We start from the raw sequence: 19,780 nt of genomic DNA, 5'->3' as shown, positions 1-19,780 counted from the left end.
TTGGGGAAATGGTTTCTCCCATGACTCAGTCCTCCTCTGTTTTAAATTGGAGTGACAGTTTTTCAGAAGAGTTTTCCCCCGACCTTTCCACAGCATGCAAATCACTGGTAAAAGAAAAGCATGTGAAGCCTTCTTGCAGGTTTGCAATTGCTAAGTAAGGGTGTTACTGCCTGTAGTTTTCATGATATTGGTAAGAAATGTAGCATTTGCCATGTTGTGCTGGACCTGTTGTGTGTGAGGTCTCACTGCCTCCTGCACAGAGGATGCTTTTCTGGAATTTGCAGGTGTTCAGTGGAATAGTGGAAGCTGGTAGGGTTGGGGTTGGTTATTGGCAAGAACAATGAAGAAGGCAGACAAGGAAAGAGGTGAGGTGACACGTGCCTGAGTCATCACTGCAGGGACACAGACACCATCTGAGTCAGAGCCCAGGTTTGTGTGACAGCTTGTGTCACTGCTCCGAGCAACTTTTGACTGAAGACTCGCATGGGGGGAGGAATGAACTGCAGTGGCTGCTAAGGAGTTTGATGTGTGAGGCAAAAGAGCTGTCACTCCTGAGCACTCCTTGGGGGCCCAGTGGGGCTGCCCCTGCAGCACCTGCCACCAAACCATTTCTAGACTCTTGGATAGAGTCTCTAAATATTCAGGATCTCAAAACCTCAATGTTATGTCAGATATTGTGTCAAGGTGTCTCCTTGAAAGGAAAAAAACAATGACAGGAGCTAAAGTCCTTTGCAAAATTAGGCATAAAAAATAGGTAGAAATTCCCAGCTGGTGGTAGTATGAGATTGAGGCGTTTTTAATGCAGAACCCATGTTACAGGACCTGTGAGTTACATACTGTAAATAACCAAAAGTAATAAGGAAAAAAAACACATTCCAGTCCTCAGCAAAGGTTTGGAACAAGCAAAAAAATTGTCCCTTTTAGGTCTTCACACTAATAGCAAAATTGTTTTATAACCTCGATTAAAGGAAATAATTTCATCTTTAATTTAAACTTTGAAGTAATTTCCAGCACAAACACAGCATCTTTTTAATTAAAATAGGAGTGGACTTTTTTTTCTTGAATAGTAATCATTCTTTCTGTCCTTGGAGATCAGATGAGCAAGTTGAAGTCTCTGAAATTACAGCAGAAAGTTTTGATTGTTTTTAAGGCTAAATTATTGTTAGACAGCAGCATTAAGCAGCAGCTCCATTGAAAGAAGAAAAGTGTTTATTTTCCAGCACTTGTTATGAAACTGTAATAAAAAAAAGAAGTAAAAAAGAAAATAATCCAAACCAGAAAAAAAGCACCCCAAGGTTCCTAGATTAGCTTAGCTTTTTTTTAAAAAACAGAATGGTTTACAGTTATGTAGAAACATGAAACTGCCTGAATGCAGCAAGTCACTTGACCTGTATTGCATCTTAAAGCAGAAACAACACAGCATTTTTTCATTTCAATATAAGGCCCACTAACACTGAGATGTGTTTAGTGTGTGTGTATGTGCCCATGTCAGGGTTTTTATTTGTGGCCCATTGAGATTGTTCAAGATCTTTATTATGGTGGTTTGTGCTGTAATATGCTCAATGAAACCTCCTCTGCCAATAATTTTCTATTGACAAGCTGGTGAGGCACAGTACTGAGTGCTGAGCTCAGAGCAGGTATGACTCTGCAGTGAGAAGCTGTCCCCTGCTGGACAGTGCTCTTTGTCCCTGTGTTCAGGCATGGCTGGTTTCGTTGTTGCTGATGTATTGCACCTCTGGTCCACAGGAGCTGAGCAGAGCGAGGACACCTCTGTGAGGTGTGTGACCAAGTAGATGATGCAGAGCTTTGAAGGGAAGTGGTCTGGTTCAGAAGCCTCAGGGAGTCTGAGAAAAAGCTGCTGGAGCCACACTCTTCCCTCCCTGAGACAGGAACAGAAACATCTGTGAGAAAAAACCTTCAAGATCCCGTATCCCACACCCCGCAGCCCCACCTCTAACCACAGAGAAAGCAGTGACTTACAGTGAAGGAGAGAATAGAGGCAAATCTATGCTTAGGGTGGAGGGTGAATCCTCTCCAGGTATCTGCCTCACCTCTTCTGGTGCCTCTACACAAGAGGTGTGAGGCTCTGGATGTGGTAGGTTTGTCAGCTGATAGTGTGGATGTCCATCTACCCCAGAGGTGCTGCCAACATCAGAAAGGCCAACCTTCATGTCATGACCACCTCCATGAGGAAGAAATGATGGGTTACAATTGTTCCCTCTCCTTTTAAAATTCTACTGCTTAAAAGGCATTCCTTATTCCCAGACAACACTTCATGTACATCTTAAAAATATGCAAATTATAGTTTACTATCAGCTAATTTGTGTTTATTTTTCTAGGAGCACCTAGAAAAGATTCACAAAAGCACAGAAAATGGGAAGAAAATCCTTGTTTTTCCCCCAGAGGAAAAAAACCCACTTTGTGCTACATTTCTCAATATTGAAAACATTTATCACATAAACCCCATGAGTATATGCCTGAAGGGTTTTAGCAAGCAGAGGTGCTGAGGCACCTCAGCAGATCCTCTGCCCTGGTTTGGCACGGGGGGATGGTGCAGACTAGCTCTCACTCCCAAACCAGCAGTCCCCCTCCCACAGCCCCTGCCATTGCCTGGTGCTGAGAGGGGAGTTGTGATGGATCAGTGCTCTAATAAGCAAGACAATAAATAAATAAATAACCACAGTTATAATTAAAGCTGTCTGTATTTTCACCTTAGACATCTCTCTACATTTTCCCCCCGGAAGTATTTGTGTTTGGTTTTACTATTGGTTATATATATAATTATTATTTTTCTTTTATTGTTTTGTTTTTTTTTTTCTTTTCTGTTCTCGCCTTGATTTTCTCCATTTCAGCTCCAAAAGAACTGCCTGACTGCTAGGCACCCAGGGTCCCAACAGCTGGATGCTCTCTGGAAGCTGCTGCTCTCCACCCAGTGGGCAGCCCAGCATCCCAGAGGAGAAGTGCGGAAAGCATCCCGCAAGGCGAGGAAGTATCCAGGGGCTGATTAATGGCAGGCAAAAGCTGGGCCACATGCTGCAGCTCACGCATCCAGGAAGTCCCCTGGCAAAGATTAAGCTGCTGCTCATGGCCCAAGGAATGGCATCCTTTCTTTAGCCCTGAAGGGGTGCTTCTGTGGTGTCACTCTCTGCTCACTGGCTCTCAGGATGGGGCAGGCAGTGAGGGGCTCATCCCCACAACTGGCCTGGGCCACCCTAGCTCCTGCAGCCCCTCAGAAGCCCTTTTCTATGCCAAAGAGTTCTGGCTCCCTCACCCACATTTAGGCTGGGAGCTTTGACAGGAAGAGCAATCCTAAGAGTGTTTTTTCATAAAAGCACTGCTGACGAAAATACATCTGCCACTTAGTGGATTGAGCCATTTGATTTGACATTTAAATGTAGAAATCTCTTACTGCGAAGTGATTTAACACTCCACTGAAACACCATGGTTACAACATAATTTTCAGAGTAAGAAAAATTTAAAGAGTCACCTGTCCAGCCAAACTATTCCCAGAAATTTAACAAGGTCTGCAGGTGTCTCTTTTTGGGCAGAAGCCCCAGAGTTGTTGCTGGTGCTGGCAGCATTGCCTGTCCCTCTCCCTTCTGCTTTACAGGAGTAGACGGGAGCAGAATAGAAGGGAACAGACAGGCTCAGACTGCTGCAGCACTCCCTGGGCAGCTGCACCCTGCCTCTCCTCTCCTCTCCTCCTTCCCCAAGGAACAGGCTAAAGGGGCAGCTCTTCTGAGAGCTGTTTGGAGAGAAACGTGCTGTTGTGGCTGGGAAAGAAATACAGACAGTGTAAGAGGGGATAGAGGAAAAGGTGAGAAAACAAGAGGCCTCTGAAAAATCTAATGACTGAACAAAACACAGGGAAAATGGAGGAAGAAATCAGTTCTTCACTGGAGAAAAATCCAAAATAATAAATTGTAAGAGAAATTGAAAAATCCAAAATAATAGTTACAAACCAACAGATTAAATCAATGCATTCCTCTCTGCATTTTTGGCAGCACTAGGCTGATGATTGCCCACTTATCCACAACTGAGGATAATATATTTCACATGAGGATTAATAGGAAGATTATATTTTTTTCCTCCATACCATTTCTGAAAATAATATAATACATACATCCAAAGCTAATACAACCTACATTTCAAATCCAGAATGCATTTTCAGTGACCTTTTAAGGAAATCCAATATTGAGAGTTGATGCACTGTACAGTATAGTGGAAATATGGGAAGGTTAGAGGACAGTGAAAGACAAATAACATACCCGTGTTCCTCCTCTCCTGTGTGCTTCATTTTTCCTGCTCTCAAAAAAGAAAGGTTTTCACCTCATACACTTCTGAGAGCTCAGAAACATGATAATGACCAAAGGGTTATTAAAAAGTATTTAACTTTCTGCCACTTTTACAAGAGATGTAATAGGTATGTGCTCTCTATCTTTCATTTTCATTGCTTGCAGCAAAACATTTTCCAGGTTTCAGCACAGTGGCTTTTTCCTTTTCTTGATGTTGCTCACCACAGGACTGTTTCATAAGGATAGTATGATTTGTCTCCTACACCTGCAGAGTTCTATTTGTCTAGTGTATAAAAACACAGTGCGCTGCGTGGACTTAATATGCCAAAGCAAACTAGGAAAAACAGACTGAAATCGATGCACTTAAAACATGCATGAATTTGGTTCAAGTTAAAAAAAATTAATTACAAATATAAGAACAATCTATCTAAATTCTTCTTTTAAGACCAACCAGACCAATGTCGACAATAAAGCTCCAGTAATCAAACAATAAAAAATTTGTATTTTCATCTGCACTGTATTAAAAACAAATGATTTCATATAGTGTGGGAAAGCACTTCCAAATATGCAAAAAAAATGGGCATAGATGCAATGAACAGAACATTACAGTCACATGCAAAATATAATACACACCAAAGCATGTGATACATTTGTATCCAATCATGCTTTTCAATTCCATGAACTATTTCTAAATTGCTTCATGCCAGTGAGAAACTGTGCTACAATTTATTATCAGATTTTTTTTTACCCCTAATCTTCTTGGTATTTCCCCCTAGCAATCACTGTCACAGCCTTCTACCTTTCTCTGGGGTGTTAGGAGCAGGTGAATGGTGGAGCTAAAAATCCAGGGATGCAGAAAGGACAACCAACTTTTAAATGAACTGTTGAATTTTGGCACTAAAAAAATAAAAAAAAATACATTAGCATGAGCCTGGGCTAGAGCAATCCATAACTGTATTCAGCTCTGGTCAAAACTGCATCACAACTTTTAATCTCAAATGTCCTATTCTGAGAAAAATGTGTGAAAACAGACTCACAGCCAAAGAAGGCCCAAACAGGAAAATATTTTGGTTCTGAAGGTATTTTAAGTGCACAACTGACAGAAACACTTTATTCAGCTTTCAGATTTTGTTGTGATGTCACATTATGTTCATATATGATACCAACGGGAAGCAGCAACACATAGCAAAATCTCTTCACAAAAACAAAGTAGAGACCACCCAAACTGTACCCATTCCCAGCAGACCTGAGAGATGCACAGGTGAAGGACAGTACTTTCCCCATCTGCCAAAAAAGTATATATTTAAGTGAATGAACCATCAGCTTCCACCCTCTCATTTTAATGTCAATGTTTTACTGCTCTCTCCTGTGTACCTACATGAAAAAATGTAAAAATGTACTAAATTGCATTTACTCTAAAATCACATTGCTGAAATTACAGTAATGGACTAATTTTTAAATACATGATAAACTCTAACCCATCTATTTATTCAACATGGGTCTTGTATCCTTCCAGCTATTACCACATAATATTGAGATTAAAAAATATACTTATTTCTGACTTTTAAAACCCTTCGAAGGGCAAACGTTTTCTTGACTGGAATTTCCACAAGTGTCTGTTGGCCTAAATTCCTTTTTGAGCATCAGGCAGCAAAGTCTCCTCCTTCCTTCTGTACATTTCGGAATAATGCAAAGCCCTGTTGCTCCATGTGAGCCACCTCCAACTGAACCTGGAGAGCAGTGCAACACAGACAGCACTTGGCAGAGCAGCACAGACAGAAGGGCTGCAAAGGCCCTGGTGAATGTTCTGCTCATGGATCATGACCCTATGCCTGCACCCCAGAGCATATGGTCTTCCACACTGCACTCTATAAATCCTTCCTTGTCTCCTCCAGTCAATGTCAGTTCAGTGATTCTCAAACATATTTGAGGCATGATTTTTGGACAGTATAGAAGTAGCATATTGTGATGACCTTTTATGAGTGTATTGTCCCATAATGGTGCACACAAAGTTCCTGCTGGGTACATGGAGCAGTAAAGGCCACCTTTGAGGACACCACAGCCCAAAACACCTGCTTTCAGATGCTAAAGAAAAGAGGGATGCTAGGGGCCCTAAACCAGGAGTCACAATTCTGGCACCTCACCTTAAAAAAGTATGTCCTACACTTAGAGGAGAATCACAAAATCATTGATTCATGGAATCATAGAATCACAGAATATTCTCATTTGGAAGGGAACCACAAGGATCATTGAATCCAACCCCTGGCCCTGCACAGGACCAGCCCCAAGACATGGGGATGCCCCAAGACATGGCCCTGTGCAGAACATCCCTATGGCATACCATGTGTGCAACATTGTCCAAATGCTGCAGGCTTGGGGCTGTGACTGCTGGCCTGGGGAGCCTGTTCAGTGCCCAAATATTCATGGGCATGTTTTCACCTTCTAGGTGAAAAAAACCTATTTCTGTTATTTAATCTCCACATCTTCTGACTCAGCTTTAGGCCATTTACTTGAATCTTGTCACTGGTCACCACAGAGAAGAGATCAGTGTCTGCCCCTCCTCTTCCACTCACAAGGAAGTCGTAACTGCAGTGAGGTTCTTCCTCAGTCTCCTGGAGGCTAAACAGACCAAGCCATTCAGCCTCTTCTCATACGGCTTGCTTTGCGGCCCTTCACTATTTTCATTACCCTCCTTTGGACACCCTCTGATAGCTCAATGTTTTTCTCATATTATTGTGAAAAATGCCAATCACTCGTTTTTAAAATTTTAAAAGTTTAATAGTAATAAAATGGTTATAAAAATAGTAATACATTAGAGTAATAATAATTTGGACAATTTTAATTAGGACAATATGAGACAATAAAAACAGAGTTATGGATATCCAGGTACCTTTTTCTGGGCAGCATAAGCCCGAAATAGGACACTGTTAACAAAGCATTAACCTTTAAAAACAATAGCCTATTGTATATTCATACACTTCATACATGATGCATAAATTCCATTCAAACAAAGGATTCTGTCTGGTCAGTGTCAACTTCTTCCTCTTAATCTTAATGGTGTCTTCAAGCCTGAGCTAGGCAGGAAGAAGTTTGTTTCCCCCAATAAGAGGGCAAAATAAATTCTCTTTCTCTGAAAGATTTAGTGGTCCTGTGACCACTATCTCTGTGCAAGTCCTTTCTTTAAGAAAAAAAAAAAAATATCCTACATAGCATAGTTTCTATTTTAACATTTTTGTTATAACCTAAAACTATATTTAACACACTTCTTAAGAGAATTAATACAGCATAACTTTCTACCACAACACATATAATAATCATTTTCGTATTTGTGAAAAGCCAATAATAAAATACACCATTTTTTTCACTGTGAAAAAATGGCTATAGTACCCAAAACTTCCCCCAGCACATGGGGTGAGGCCACCCCTGCCCAGAGAAGAGTGGGACAATCCCCTCCTTTGCCCAGCTGGGAAGGCTGTGCCTCCAGTCCCAAGGACAGGGCTGGCTCTCCTGACAGCCAGGGCACTGCTGACTCAGATCCAACTTACCACCAACCAAAACCTCCAGGTCCCTTTCCACAGTGCTGCCCTCCAGGTTCTCATTCCTCAGTCTGTCCATAAATCCAGGGCTGTCCACCCCAGGTGCAGCATCTAGCACTTTCCCTCACTGAGCTCCATATGGCTGGTGATTGCTTATCTCTCTAATTTGTCTAAGTCTCTCTGCAGGATTTAGCACACTTAACAACACAGTTATGGCTACAGTATGACTTCTGAAATCCAGTATTTTGCCAGACAAAGGGCAGCAAATACATGTACACTGCAATAGTGTGAAGTTGCCAGAGAGCCTCCTGTCCCCAGCACCTAGATGTCTTCTGGAAGAAAAGTGTCACTGCAATGCTACCTGTCAAACTCTGTAAAGACTCTCCCTTGTCCTCCTTCACAACCCTTATGAAAGCTCTGCAGGGATCACTCAACCACTTTGTAATCTGATCATGCTGAGACAGCTGTCAAGCAAAGACTGCCCATTTTTATCTAAAATACATTTATTTTCCTGACATTTCAGTCTCCAATAGACCACACACTCCCGCTGCACAGTTCTTACTACTGCTTTGCATAATCCCACACTATTTTATACAAGCATTTATGAAATGTAGTGTTTTTCTTTTCTTTATTTTCTTTTTTTTTTTCATTGCTTACAATGATCCCTAATGCTTTATCAAGTCCTCTAGAATTTATTGTGTCAAAATTATAAAAGCCACAAACTAAAGTTTTATGAATAGCTAAAGAAAACAAATGGCATATGCCTTGAGGTATATGCCATTTGTTGAGGTAGTAGCAAATAAAGGCTCTCAGAAGAACTCAGATGCTTCTGCATTGAATAACACAGTTGTGAAGTAAAATTTAAATCTATTTAATATTAAATTAGTACACTGATTTCAGTGGAAATATTGCCTGAAAAGGATGTTGCTACTATTATTTCTGGAGAATAACCAAGATTTTCATTTTCCCTTACATATTGCAGTCTGTATTTAGCTACTGAGGGACAGCCTTCAATCTTCTGCTTCCCTGGTTTAAACTATAAATCACTTCCCAGTTGTACTACACAGATGCTCAGGACAAAAAAAAAGGATAGTAGTCATGGTTAAGAAAACATAATAAAGCTCACAATAAAGACATTTAAAGGCTGAAAGATTAATACTTAAACATATAGTACTATCTATCCTCCATTAGCTTTTTCAGTAGCACAGAAAGGAATGCAAATGCTTGCAGGCATGTAAGCATCTTTGCAATGAATATATATTTTAGAATTTCAAACTGAACTTTCACAACATCTTTCAGCCAGTTATGCCATTCCAAGTTACATTCCTGAAATTTTGCCAAATTAGTCATCACCTCATATGTCAAAATGTCACACATACAGAGGACAAAAGACTCACTTACTTAAGGAAACAGTCAAAGGCTCAGCTACATTTTTGCTTTCTCACTCCTTTTTTACCTCAGGAAAGAAAAAAAAAATAATTTGTGTCTGAATGAGGATGTGTGCCATATAACAGCAACAGAGTTTTGAATTTGGGAACTGCAAATATATTTGAATTTTATGCATAGAAAGAGCAGCAAGAATTTTGAAGAATTAGACCTTCATCAAAGCTTAATTTATGTGATACAGGAAGACATAAATAGCATTCGTAAGAATGATAGCAAAAAGCTGCACAAGAGCAGTTTTAACTGCAGTCAATATAAATACATACATTTATTTTTTAGGCTAGGGTTTTTTAATTAAAATGATGTAATGACAGATCACAATGCTTCAAGAAGTTCATCAATATTTGATATATTTTGTACTTGGATAATGAAAAGCCTGAAAGGATTTCTAACTGATCTCTGGAGCTTTAAAGTGAACTAGAAATTCTACCATATGTTGTACATAGCTGTGATCTCAGTTTTGAAGGCAGGTAATTATGTAAAAAAAACCCCAAACAGTTTATTCAGATACTGTACTTCAGTCTAGCCCTGTGGTATCAATTCTTAGTATTTAGATGATTATCCAGTGAACACTGAAACTATGCAAAAAATCTATGAAAAACTGGATCAGCCCTGACATGCTCCCCTTTATTTTTTTTAAGGCAATATTGTCTAAAGTCTGTCTGACAAGCTGCTACCCTGCATTGCAGTACATTCCCTGAGTGCATCTGTTCTGGTACTGTAGAGGGGTTGAGGCTACCTTGCACTCTCCATTGTGCTCCAGTGCACAGCATAACAAGGCAACCAGAATGTTAATGCAAGTTAACTAATTATACTGCCTTGCTGATAACTTTAAAATGCAGCAGGTGGGTGGGGAAAAATTTAGTTGTCTCCCTCATATGCATGATGTCATGCTTAACATAGGAGAGAAGAACAGTTTCTAGAAGTACTGGCATCCGAAGTACAAACCCTAAAACACAAAAATCATCTATAATTTTTTAGAATACAAGTTACAATTTGAATATGTATTTATTCTGAAAATGAAACATCCAGAGGTTGCTCTTGGTGCTCTGTGCTTGAATTATGTCCACAAAAAGACACCTACCCTCTGGAAAGGTATAGAAGGAGAAAACGCTACCTACAGATACTTCCCCACTAACACACAGACTGAAGCAGCAATAATATGCCTCTGATTACTGTCATTCATCAAACCATTTTCAGTGACAGAACATAAATTAATTTTTCTCAAATTAACTGATGCTTTTTTTTTTCAATTAGAAATGATAACTGATTCAGAGCAGGAGAGTGTACAGTGGAACACTTTGAAGTGATAATTTAAGATAAATACCCCTCTGCAGGTTACATGTGTCTCATGAGCACACCTTTAACCTGCAGGGCACGCAGGCATCCTTTCTGCGTCCCTGACACCAACAAACACAAATTATTCCTCTCAGTCAGAAAGAAACTGTCTCACAGGTCATGTAAGATTTGAATCTGTTTTAGTGATCAGGCTCCACATTTCCTGAAGAGCTAGAGGAGCTCAGACAGCCAGAATGGGCCAGACAGCAGTGCCTCAGGAGCTTGCATGCTTTCTGCTGTGAGACAGAGCTGCCGAAAGCATTTTTGCGCCGCACACTGGGGTTTTTTGGCTTCTTTCCCTCTACTTACAACTGAATTTGGTCTTGGTTGATACTGTAGGTTGCCTAGATTCACTTGAAAGACCACACTTTTTCTGCTCCCATTTCTGCCCTTCCTACTGGCCACTTACAGAAGAACACTGCATGAAGTGAACGGATCTGAAGGGAATTTCTTCACCAAAAGTCTTGGTGAACTAGAAGTTTGTTTCAAAAGCTCCAAGGAAGATATTTGCTGTGTGACAAGGAGAAAGATAACTGAAGGACTGCAGCTGTCTGCAGGTGACAAACACTGCTGAGGATCCCCTGTTCGCTTGCATCACTTCTGTTTAAATGGTGCTATTCACTCATGTCCCAAAAGCTCACTATTTAGGAGCAAACTCTTTAGTCATGGGTTTTTTTTTTATTTGTGTGTGTGATGCTAGATTTGCTTTGTGTTGGTCCACTCAGTTATTTTTCATATCAGAAGAAAAGCCTCACCGTCTAATGGAGCTTTAATGTAAACAATGAGGACTAATCCCATTTTTAATCTCTATAGCAAAACTTCCTTCTTTCTTACATGACCTGTGATTCTGGAAGTTAAAACAATAAAGAAGTCAAAGGCATATTGGAGCATGCAGGCTCCAATTCATTTCACTAAAATAGCTTAAGAGGAACCTATTTACATATTGCTGACAAGAACATCTTCCTTGACTAGCAAAGCAAGTTAACACCTTATAAAAGGATATCTGGAATATGCAAAAAGCGTTTTCAAATCTGTGTCAGTGTTTCTGCAGCTGACATCTTCCTAGTGCAGCATTAAGGCAGTGTTAGTTTTTTATATTTCTGCTTTTAGTAAGAGGAGGGAATTCCACTCATCTGCAGAGAAACTCTTCTACCTATTGACAGAGATGATCTTCCAAATTAGCAGGTCATACATATTAGCATAGTACTCAATATAATACAAAGAAATACTTTCACCAATGATTTTTAAATCCTATTAAGAAATTTATTTCCTCTTTAGGTTTTCTTAATAGAAAGGTATGAAAGATCAGCCACTAACTATCAATAATCAGTAGCACTTATAACATTAAAATTGTAGCCTTCTTGTCAATTAGAAAATATGACATAAAATACCTAACCTGCCTTGGAAAATGGAATTCTCACCATCACATTAAATTTCATTGACTTCCTTGACATATTTTCAAAGGTACCTGCCTGGTAAGCTAAAGACAATTCTGCTTCACAACTGAAAAAAAGGACTTGTTTTTACTGTAATTCAAAGGTAGATGAAGAAAACAGCTAGACTAACTCTCCTTCCCATTTCCTATTTACATAATCATCTTTTACATCTTCTGGAGAGCCTTTTCTTTTGCCTCAGGAGGGAAAAGCAACTCTAGTATAAATGAAAATCATGCCCTTTACATTTTGGCCTCAATACATCATTAAATCCTCATACTTACTCATTAATAATCATCATTAGTTGTTTTGTGTGTAATTATTTATGATGCATGGCTCAGAGCATGGGAATTGTCTACATACACAGAGATTTAACACTGGAAAAACATTACAATTATGTGGAATTTTAGGGCAATAAAATCTGGAAATACATATTTTGCTTATTAACCTATAAAAGGACTTATTCTCCACATAGTGATATTACTTCTCTTGTCTGAATAAGTATGCATCTTAGTTGTCTGTGTGTACTACATTGACCAAAGGACTGCAGATAACTAACATATTTTCTTGTTTTCTATTATGCATATCATAAAGCACTCACCAACAATAAAAAAAAAGGGAAAAATACAGGGGAAAGAGCATGGATTGTTATCTGAGCCAGGGTTGTTTTTCTTTTTCCATCTCTGGCATTTTTCAGTACAGGATACCTACTGCATTCACAGAATCAATTCAGATGTGCTCACGTTAGTGCATCACCACAGAGAGATTGTCCTATTAAAAGGCAAACGTGGAGCAGGATTATTACAGCTGCATAAATTCATTTTATGAAATAAACAACTCTGATGCTGCTGCTTTAAAATGTGTCCCTTATGGCAATAGTCTTAAATTCACTAAACCACAATGGGCCTTTTCAGGAATGATTCTATTGAAAGTTCAAAGAGAAAGATAATGTACCTGGAAATGTGCTTTGGGAGTGAATTACATCCATGCGAAATACATCATATTCTCAGCAAAATATGCTCCTCTCTCTCCACCCAAAGTCATCTGAAAAACTTTGCTTCGAACCTAGGGAAGAGAACTTTTATTTTCAGTTATTTTTTACACTGCATTTAAGCAATATGGCATGAGCTTATGATGAATCCTTGCAGTCCCTGGGCTTTGACTAGTACCAGGCTTAGTTTGCACTGGATTTCAATGACATGATAGCAAAAGTCAGGGGAACCTCAAGGCTCCTGAACACCTTTAAAAGGTTTAAACAAAGGTTTAAGCCTTTATTACCAGGTCTGTGCATCCAAAGGCAGCGCAGAGATGACTGTCAACCCACTTGTCTCCTTGTAACACAAGACAAGGAGCCTTATCTACTAATCTTTGCCAGCTGTTCTACAATTCAGTAATTGAGCCCTACTCCATAATGAATCAAGCCTCAGTGTAAAGAAGGCTCTCTTTGTATACCCTCAGTGTCCAACAAAACCTCATTACATCTGTCTTAACAAAAAGCAACTGGAAAGAAAATGTATTTTCAAGGTAGAAGAGCAGATGGGTGTTTAAAGAGGAAACTGAATTTTGTTTGTTCCAGTCTTTGCCTTGGCTTTCTGAGAAGGAACGAGCCTGCCAGCTACAGCAGTGTTGTTTTGTTCAGTGGAAATAGTGGTATCTTATAGGAAGGTTACAATATAAATAAATTTTCTTGATTTTTAACAACTAAAAATTGACTCACTGAAGCCCTGTATTGGGCAAATTCTGTCCAAAAGCCTAAGAAAGACATACTTTTACTCCTGTTCTGTTCAAGTAAGAAAAACTGGAATTTTGGGAGAATACACCAAAGTATTTCTGCAGCATGCCAAGCAGCATCACTACAGTATTAATACAGCTTTTAGGATTCAAATTGTAAAGCATTAATTCCCAAACAGTGGAGGTTTCTATAAACAACAACAACAAAACAAACAAACAGGAAAAAAAGCAACCCACAAAAAACCTAAAAAAACCCCAAAATACAAAGCAACTAAAACCGAACAAACAACCCCCCCCCCCAAAAAAAAAAAAAAAAAAGAAAAAAACAAGAGATCCAAGGATCACTCAGTAGGCCTTGTGAGTGCCACCAGAAAACCAAATACCCCAAAGTCAGGAAAATTCTGTGGTTTGCAAAATAGGACACAAATATCAAATCATATCATCATGTCAACAAGTTATAGCTAGTTCCCTTCTCCTGTGAGATGTATTTTATTATCATTATTTTAAATTAAAATGGGTTAAATATCCCTGGAGTAAAAAGCTCTCAAAAACTATATTCTTCTTCATGCTCAGAAGAATTATTTTGTTGCAACACTTAGCTTTTGTGCAACCCAATCTTGCAATTCTTTAAACATATGAAGAACACAGGGCTTTTTATATTTTTAAAAATAGAACGAGAAGGTAGTACCTTGGAAATAACTAAATATTTAACAACTGATCCTAAATGCTGTCCCTAAAAGTTTGATCACCTACCTCAAAATTAAGTTCAAGAGAAGATGTTAAAAGCAGCAGAAAGAAAATACTTTCAGTGGGTTCTAAAGTCAATCTGATGATCAGTAAAAGATGAGTAAATTTAAGAGTGGAAAGGTGAGCCAGAACACTGATGCACCAGAAATGTATTCTGAGGGGAAATGACACCATGAAGAAAGACAGTAGCAGATAATTTTCAGTGTAGAGTATGAAAATTTGAGAAAAATGCTAGGGCCAAAGCAGCATCACATTCTGGGGCTCCAAGGCAGCCAGATAAGCCCCAGAGGTTACAGCTCACTAAGAGCCAAGTTGTAAGCAGGGACAGTGGTGCACAGTTCTGAAACAGCCACAGCTGGTGAGCTCAGGCAGATGAAAAACTGCTCAAAGTGAATTTTAGCTGAACACTTTCACTCTAAAGCAAGTCTTGAGACAACTGATAAAATAGAAAAAAACCCAAATAAATATAATGAGGAAATAATTGTGATGAATTAAAATAAATAAAGAAAAGAAATAAAATGAGGAATCAACTTAAGCTACTTCAGATCCCACAGAGAAATGGAAAAGCTGCTTTAGAAAACACAAAGGTTCTATTAGTTGAATGTTGTTGGTGTAAGAGCCTCCAAATGCTCACATATTTGTGACCCTGCATTGAATTCATGCAAGAGATTAACAGTTCAGCTGGTACCAACCTCTTTACAGAAGATGAGACATAACCAAGACCTGATTGCTACTACAGAAACTTGCTGGGATAAATCGTACAACTGGAGTGTTGTGACTGATGGCTACAAACTACTCAAAAAGGACAAGCAAAAAAGAGAGTTAGGGGAATTTTCCTCTCTACCAAAAATTAGATTAATTGCACAAAGATGTTTTTGAAGAACAGCAATGTGCAAGTCAAAAACTTATGGAAATTAGAGACTAAGCCAATAACAGAAACCTTGAGGCTGGTGTCTACTAAACATTACCTGATCAAGGACAGGGTGGTGGCGAAGAGTTCTTTCTTCAGCTGCAGGAAGAATCACATTTGCAGGCTACAATCCCAAAAGAAGACTTCAGCCACATAGATGCTTGCTGGGAAAATCACACAGCCAACTGCAAGCAGTCCAGGTAAATACAGGAGAGCATCGAGGCTAGCTTTCTAGTCCAGATGATGAAGACAGACCAGAGGAGAAGAATTTCTTGACTTGTTTCTCACTAATATGAAGGAATTTAGGAGAGACACCAAAACAGGAGGTAGCCTGGGCTGCAGCAGTCAGGCCCTGGAGGAATTTCCAGTGTTGAGGGGTACAGGTCTGGTAACAAGTAGAATGAGCACCATGAACCAAATATGGCATAAAATGCAGTTTGAAAGAAGAGGGGAAGTTAGCAAGATACAAGTGGCAGGAAACACCAGGAAGAAATGTGAATGGCTTGGACAGTCTGCAAAGGAAGGAAGGAAGGAAGCAGGTTCAAAAAGAAAATAGGAAGTGATGGTGCACAGACAATTTAGGGCTCTGTCTCAGAGGAGACTGCAGAAAACCTGCAGAGATTTCAAGAAAGAGTGGCTTTGAACTGGATCTTTTGCCTCAGGACTTTCTTCAAGGGGATCTGTTTCTATTCTTAGTCCAAGGAGTGAGATGAGGTGCAGAGATCTGCCGGTAGGATTACAGAAGAGTTACAAGATGACAAAAGGGAATTAAATGGAAAGGAAAGACAAACAGGCCACAATGCTTGGACAGTGCACTCAGAGAGACATGCTGACAGTGGGAACAGAACCACAGTCTGGGATCCAGGATCCACCACCCTGAGAGGAGTCCTTGACTTCTGTGCCACAAAACAGTCTTCTCTCTAAATGGGAGAGACATAGATTTAACAGACAGGACAGTCACCCCTTCAAAGGGTTGTGGTCAATGGCTTGACAGTCCCAGATGGACACCAGAGACTAGCGGTTTCCTCCAACGTTATTGTTGGGACTGGCCCGGCTGAACACCTTTGTCAGTGACACAGGCAGTGGGATTAGAGCACCCTCAGCAAATTTGCTGACAACACCAAGCTGTGTGGTGTGATGGACACACTGCAGGGTGGGGATGTCACCCAGAGGCACCTTGACAGGCCTGAGAGGGGCCTGTGTGGATCTGATGAAGTTCCACAGAGCCAAGTGCAAGGTCCTGCACCTGGGTCAGGGCAATTCCAAGTACAACATAAAGCACAGGCTGGGCAGAGAATGGATTGAGAACAGCACTTAGAAGTACTTAGCATGCTGGATGATGAAAAGCTTAATACGACCCTGCAATGTGCACTGGCAGCCCTGAAAGCCAAATGTGTCCTGGGCTGTGTTAAAAGATTGTGGGCAGCAGGTCAAGGGAGATGATTTTGCCTTCCTGCTTCACTCCCATGGAGAATTCTCCCAGTACCTGGAGTGCTGTGTCCAGCTCTGGAGCCCTCAGCTCAAGAAAGACATAGAGATACCCAAGCACAACCTGAGGAGAGCAGCAAAAACATCCAGGGAGCTGGAGTACCTGCCCTGTGAGGACAGGCTGAGAGAGCTAGGGTTGTTCAGCCCAGAGATGAGAATGATCCCGGGGGACCTTTGAGCACCCTTCCAGGGGGGATACAGAATAGCTGAAGAGGAACTTTTAACCAGAGTGATAAGAGGAGGGCTAAGGGTTTTAAAACTGAGAGAAGTTTCAGATTAGATATTGGAAATAAATTGTTTACTGTGAGGGTGGTGTGGCACTGGAACAGGCTGTCTGGGCTTGGAACAACCTATCTCCCAAGGCGGGAGGTTAGAACCAGGTGATGTGTAAGGGCCCTTTCAACTTAGACGCTATGATCCAAACACTTTCTGAACACTTTTCACAGCTTGTATAAGCAGCTTATGTGGTTTGTACAGAGTTATTTTTTGGAGACAGAGAGTATTTGTATTTTGCAGCTTTCCTTTATTAAAAAAAAAAAAAAATTCTCAGGTGTTCAGTCAAGCACAGAATGAGGAAAGAAGGGGAAACAGGAGCTTTCTGCCTTGTATAACATGGAAGCCATCAACAGAGTTATGACTTATGAGGCAGCTTATAATGTAACTTTATCCAAAACCCTTAGAACTTTCCCTTTGACTTGAGGGAAAATCTTTTCACACTATGCTAATTACTGTTGCTATGGCTAGTTAGAAAAAAATTGTTACCTCCTTGTCTAATGGTCAAAACAAATTAACTTATCAATACCTGCCAGAATCTGAATGCTTCCAATGTACTAGTGCATGTATAGATAACATGAAACTTGAATAGAAACAAGCTTATTTTTTCTGTTTGCTTTCACATTCTTTCCCATCTGGTGGCCTTTTATGATGGAGTGACTACAGCAGTGGATAAAGAAAGTTTTACAGGTGTCATTTATCTGGACTTCACCAAAGCCTTTGGAGGCATCCCCCACAATATCCTGCTCTCTAAATTGGAAATAGATTTGATGAGTGGGCTAAAAAGTGGTTGGATGTCCAGAGGGTGGTGCTCAATGGCTCAGAGTCCTGATCAACAACAACTGGTGGCCCTTGAAGATGCCTATTGGGACCAAAACTGTTTAATGTCTTTATTAATGACACAGACCAAGTGATCAAGTGCTCCCTTTACAAATCTGCAGATGACACCAAGCTGAGTGGTGCAGTTGACACTCCTGAGGGACAGGTGTCATCCAGAGGGACCTGGACAAGCTCGAGCAGTGGCCCATGGGAATCTCACAAGGTTTAACAAGACCAAGTTCAGGTGCTGCACCTGGCTCGGGGCAATCCCTGGTGCCAGCCCAGGCTGGGCATGAGCAGATGGAGAGCAGCCCTGCCCAGAAGGACTTGGGGGTGCTGTGGGTGAGAGCTGGACATGAGCCAGCCATGGGCACTCCCAGCCCAGAGAGCCAAGTGTGCCCTGGGCTGCACCCAGAGCCCCGTGGGCAGCAGGGCAGGGAGGGGATTCTGCCCCTCTGCCCCCCTCTGCTGAGACCCCACCTGCAGAGCTGCCTCCAGCCCTGGGGTCCCAGCACAGGAAGGACATGGAGCTGCTGGAGAGAGCCCAGGGGAGGCACCAAGGTGATCAGAGGGATGGAGAACCTCTGCTAGGAGGGAAGGCTGAGAGAATGGGGATTGTTCAGCCTGGAAAAGAGAAAGCTTTGGGGTCCGTTCCAGTCCCCTGAAGGGACTCCCCAAGAAGGATGGAGAGGGACTATTCACAATGGCTTATGACAGGACAAGGGAGAATGGTTTCAAACAAAAAGAAAGTAGGTTTGGATTACATATTAGGAGGTAGTTCTTTACAGTGAGGGTGGTGAGGCCCTGGCACATGTTGCCCAGAGAAGCTGTGGATGCCCCAGCCCTAGAAGTGTTCAAGGCCAGGTTGGATGGGACTTGGAGCAACCTGGTATAGAGGAATGCATCCCTGCCCACAGCAAGGGGGGCTGGAGCCAGATCATCTTTAGAATCCCTTCCAACTCAAGCCAATCCATGACTATACACCAATATTTTATACTGAATTGTTTAACATTATAATAAACCAGGCAAAATTTACATTTTTATTTTGGTGACAGATTTTATTTCTGACCCTAGTCTCAGGGTCCTGTAGCAATGTTAACAGAAGATGCATCATCTTTCATTTATGATGAATCATAAATCAAATAAAAAAAACAGTGTCATCAGCTGCTTCAGGAAGTACAGGGGCAAGCACATGGCGACAAACAGGGCATGTTCCCGACTACAAAAAGAGAAAAAAAAAACCAGGTAATTTGCATTCCATTCTTCTGAAAAGATAAAAGTTATTATTTATAAAGTATTTAGAGTCTCCACAACAGCACCATCTCAAATTCAAATTTGACTGCGTGGCTACCTAGAGCTGACGAACTCAGAAGAAAGACTTGTTTTGTTTTTAAACCAGCTACATAGCAAATACATCAGGTTCTCTCCAAGTTCTTCTTCACAGCATTGATTTTACAGGTGGGACTTTTTTTTCAGGCAAGGATTAAAAATAAGTTAGGTACAGCCCAAATCTAAGATGAAGTATTTTGTCCTAGTTTTCAGCAATAGCAGTTTACTATGACAACAGAAAAAAAACCCCACAGGATGTGTAAAAGAAGAAAAATTAATTTGGTAATCGACATTATCATGGTAAAAAAAAATACAAACCCATCAACTAAATCCATCAGCCCTCCATGCTAGAGGTATTCCGATATGACCCCCTGGTAAAACCAATTAATCTCTCTCTTATACTCTGAGGAAGTTGTGTTACACTGTAAGCTCACTGAG

General features: G+C 40.6%; 1 protein-coding gene and 1 long non-coding RNA gene across 4 annotated transcripts in view; both read right to left on the bottom strand.

Annotated features, from left to right (window-relative positions):
- Positions 1-778: 778 nt before the first annotated feature.
- LOC127061059 (uncharacterized) lies at positions 779-6,582 on the bottom strand. Its single transcript, XR_007780482.1, has 2 exons — positions 2,052-6,582; positions 779-1,880 (listed from the first exon to the last, which is right to left on the bottom strand). It is a non-coding gene; the product is annotated as an uncharacterized LOC127061059 (long non-coding RNA).
- A 12,469-nt stretch (positions 6,583-19,051) lies between these two features.
- Positions 19,052-19,780, bottom strand: part of PJA2 (praja ring finger ubiquitin ligase 2) — a 32,357-nt gene continuing 31,628 nt past the window's right edge. For all 3 annotated transcript variants that reach the window (XM_050987111.1, XM_050987110.1, XM_050987112.1), the window contains exon 9: positions 19,052-19,232. In XM_050987111.1, coding sequence (XP_050843068.1) covers positions 19,152-19,232 — 81 coding nt within the window. In that variant the 3' untranslated portion in view covers positions 19,052-19,151. The remainder of the gene's footprint in view (positions 19,233-19,780) is intronic.

This window comes from Serinus canaria, chromosome Z (genome assembly GCF_022539315.1).
Source record: "Serinus canaria isolate serCan28SL12 chromosome Z, serCan2020, whole genome shotgun sequence".
In the NCBI taxonomy this organism is placed as follows: domain Eukaryota; kingdom Metazoa; phylum Chordata; class Aves; order Passeriformes; family Fringillidae; genus Serinus; species Serinus canaria.
The sequence above is the reverse complement of the archived record's forward strand: the minus strand, read 5'-3'. Positions and strand labels throughout refer to the sequence as shown.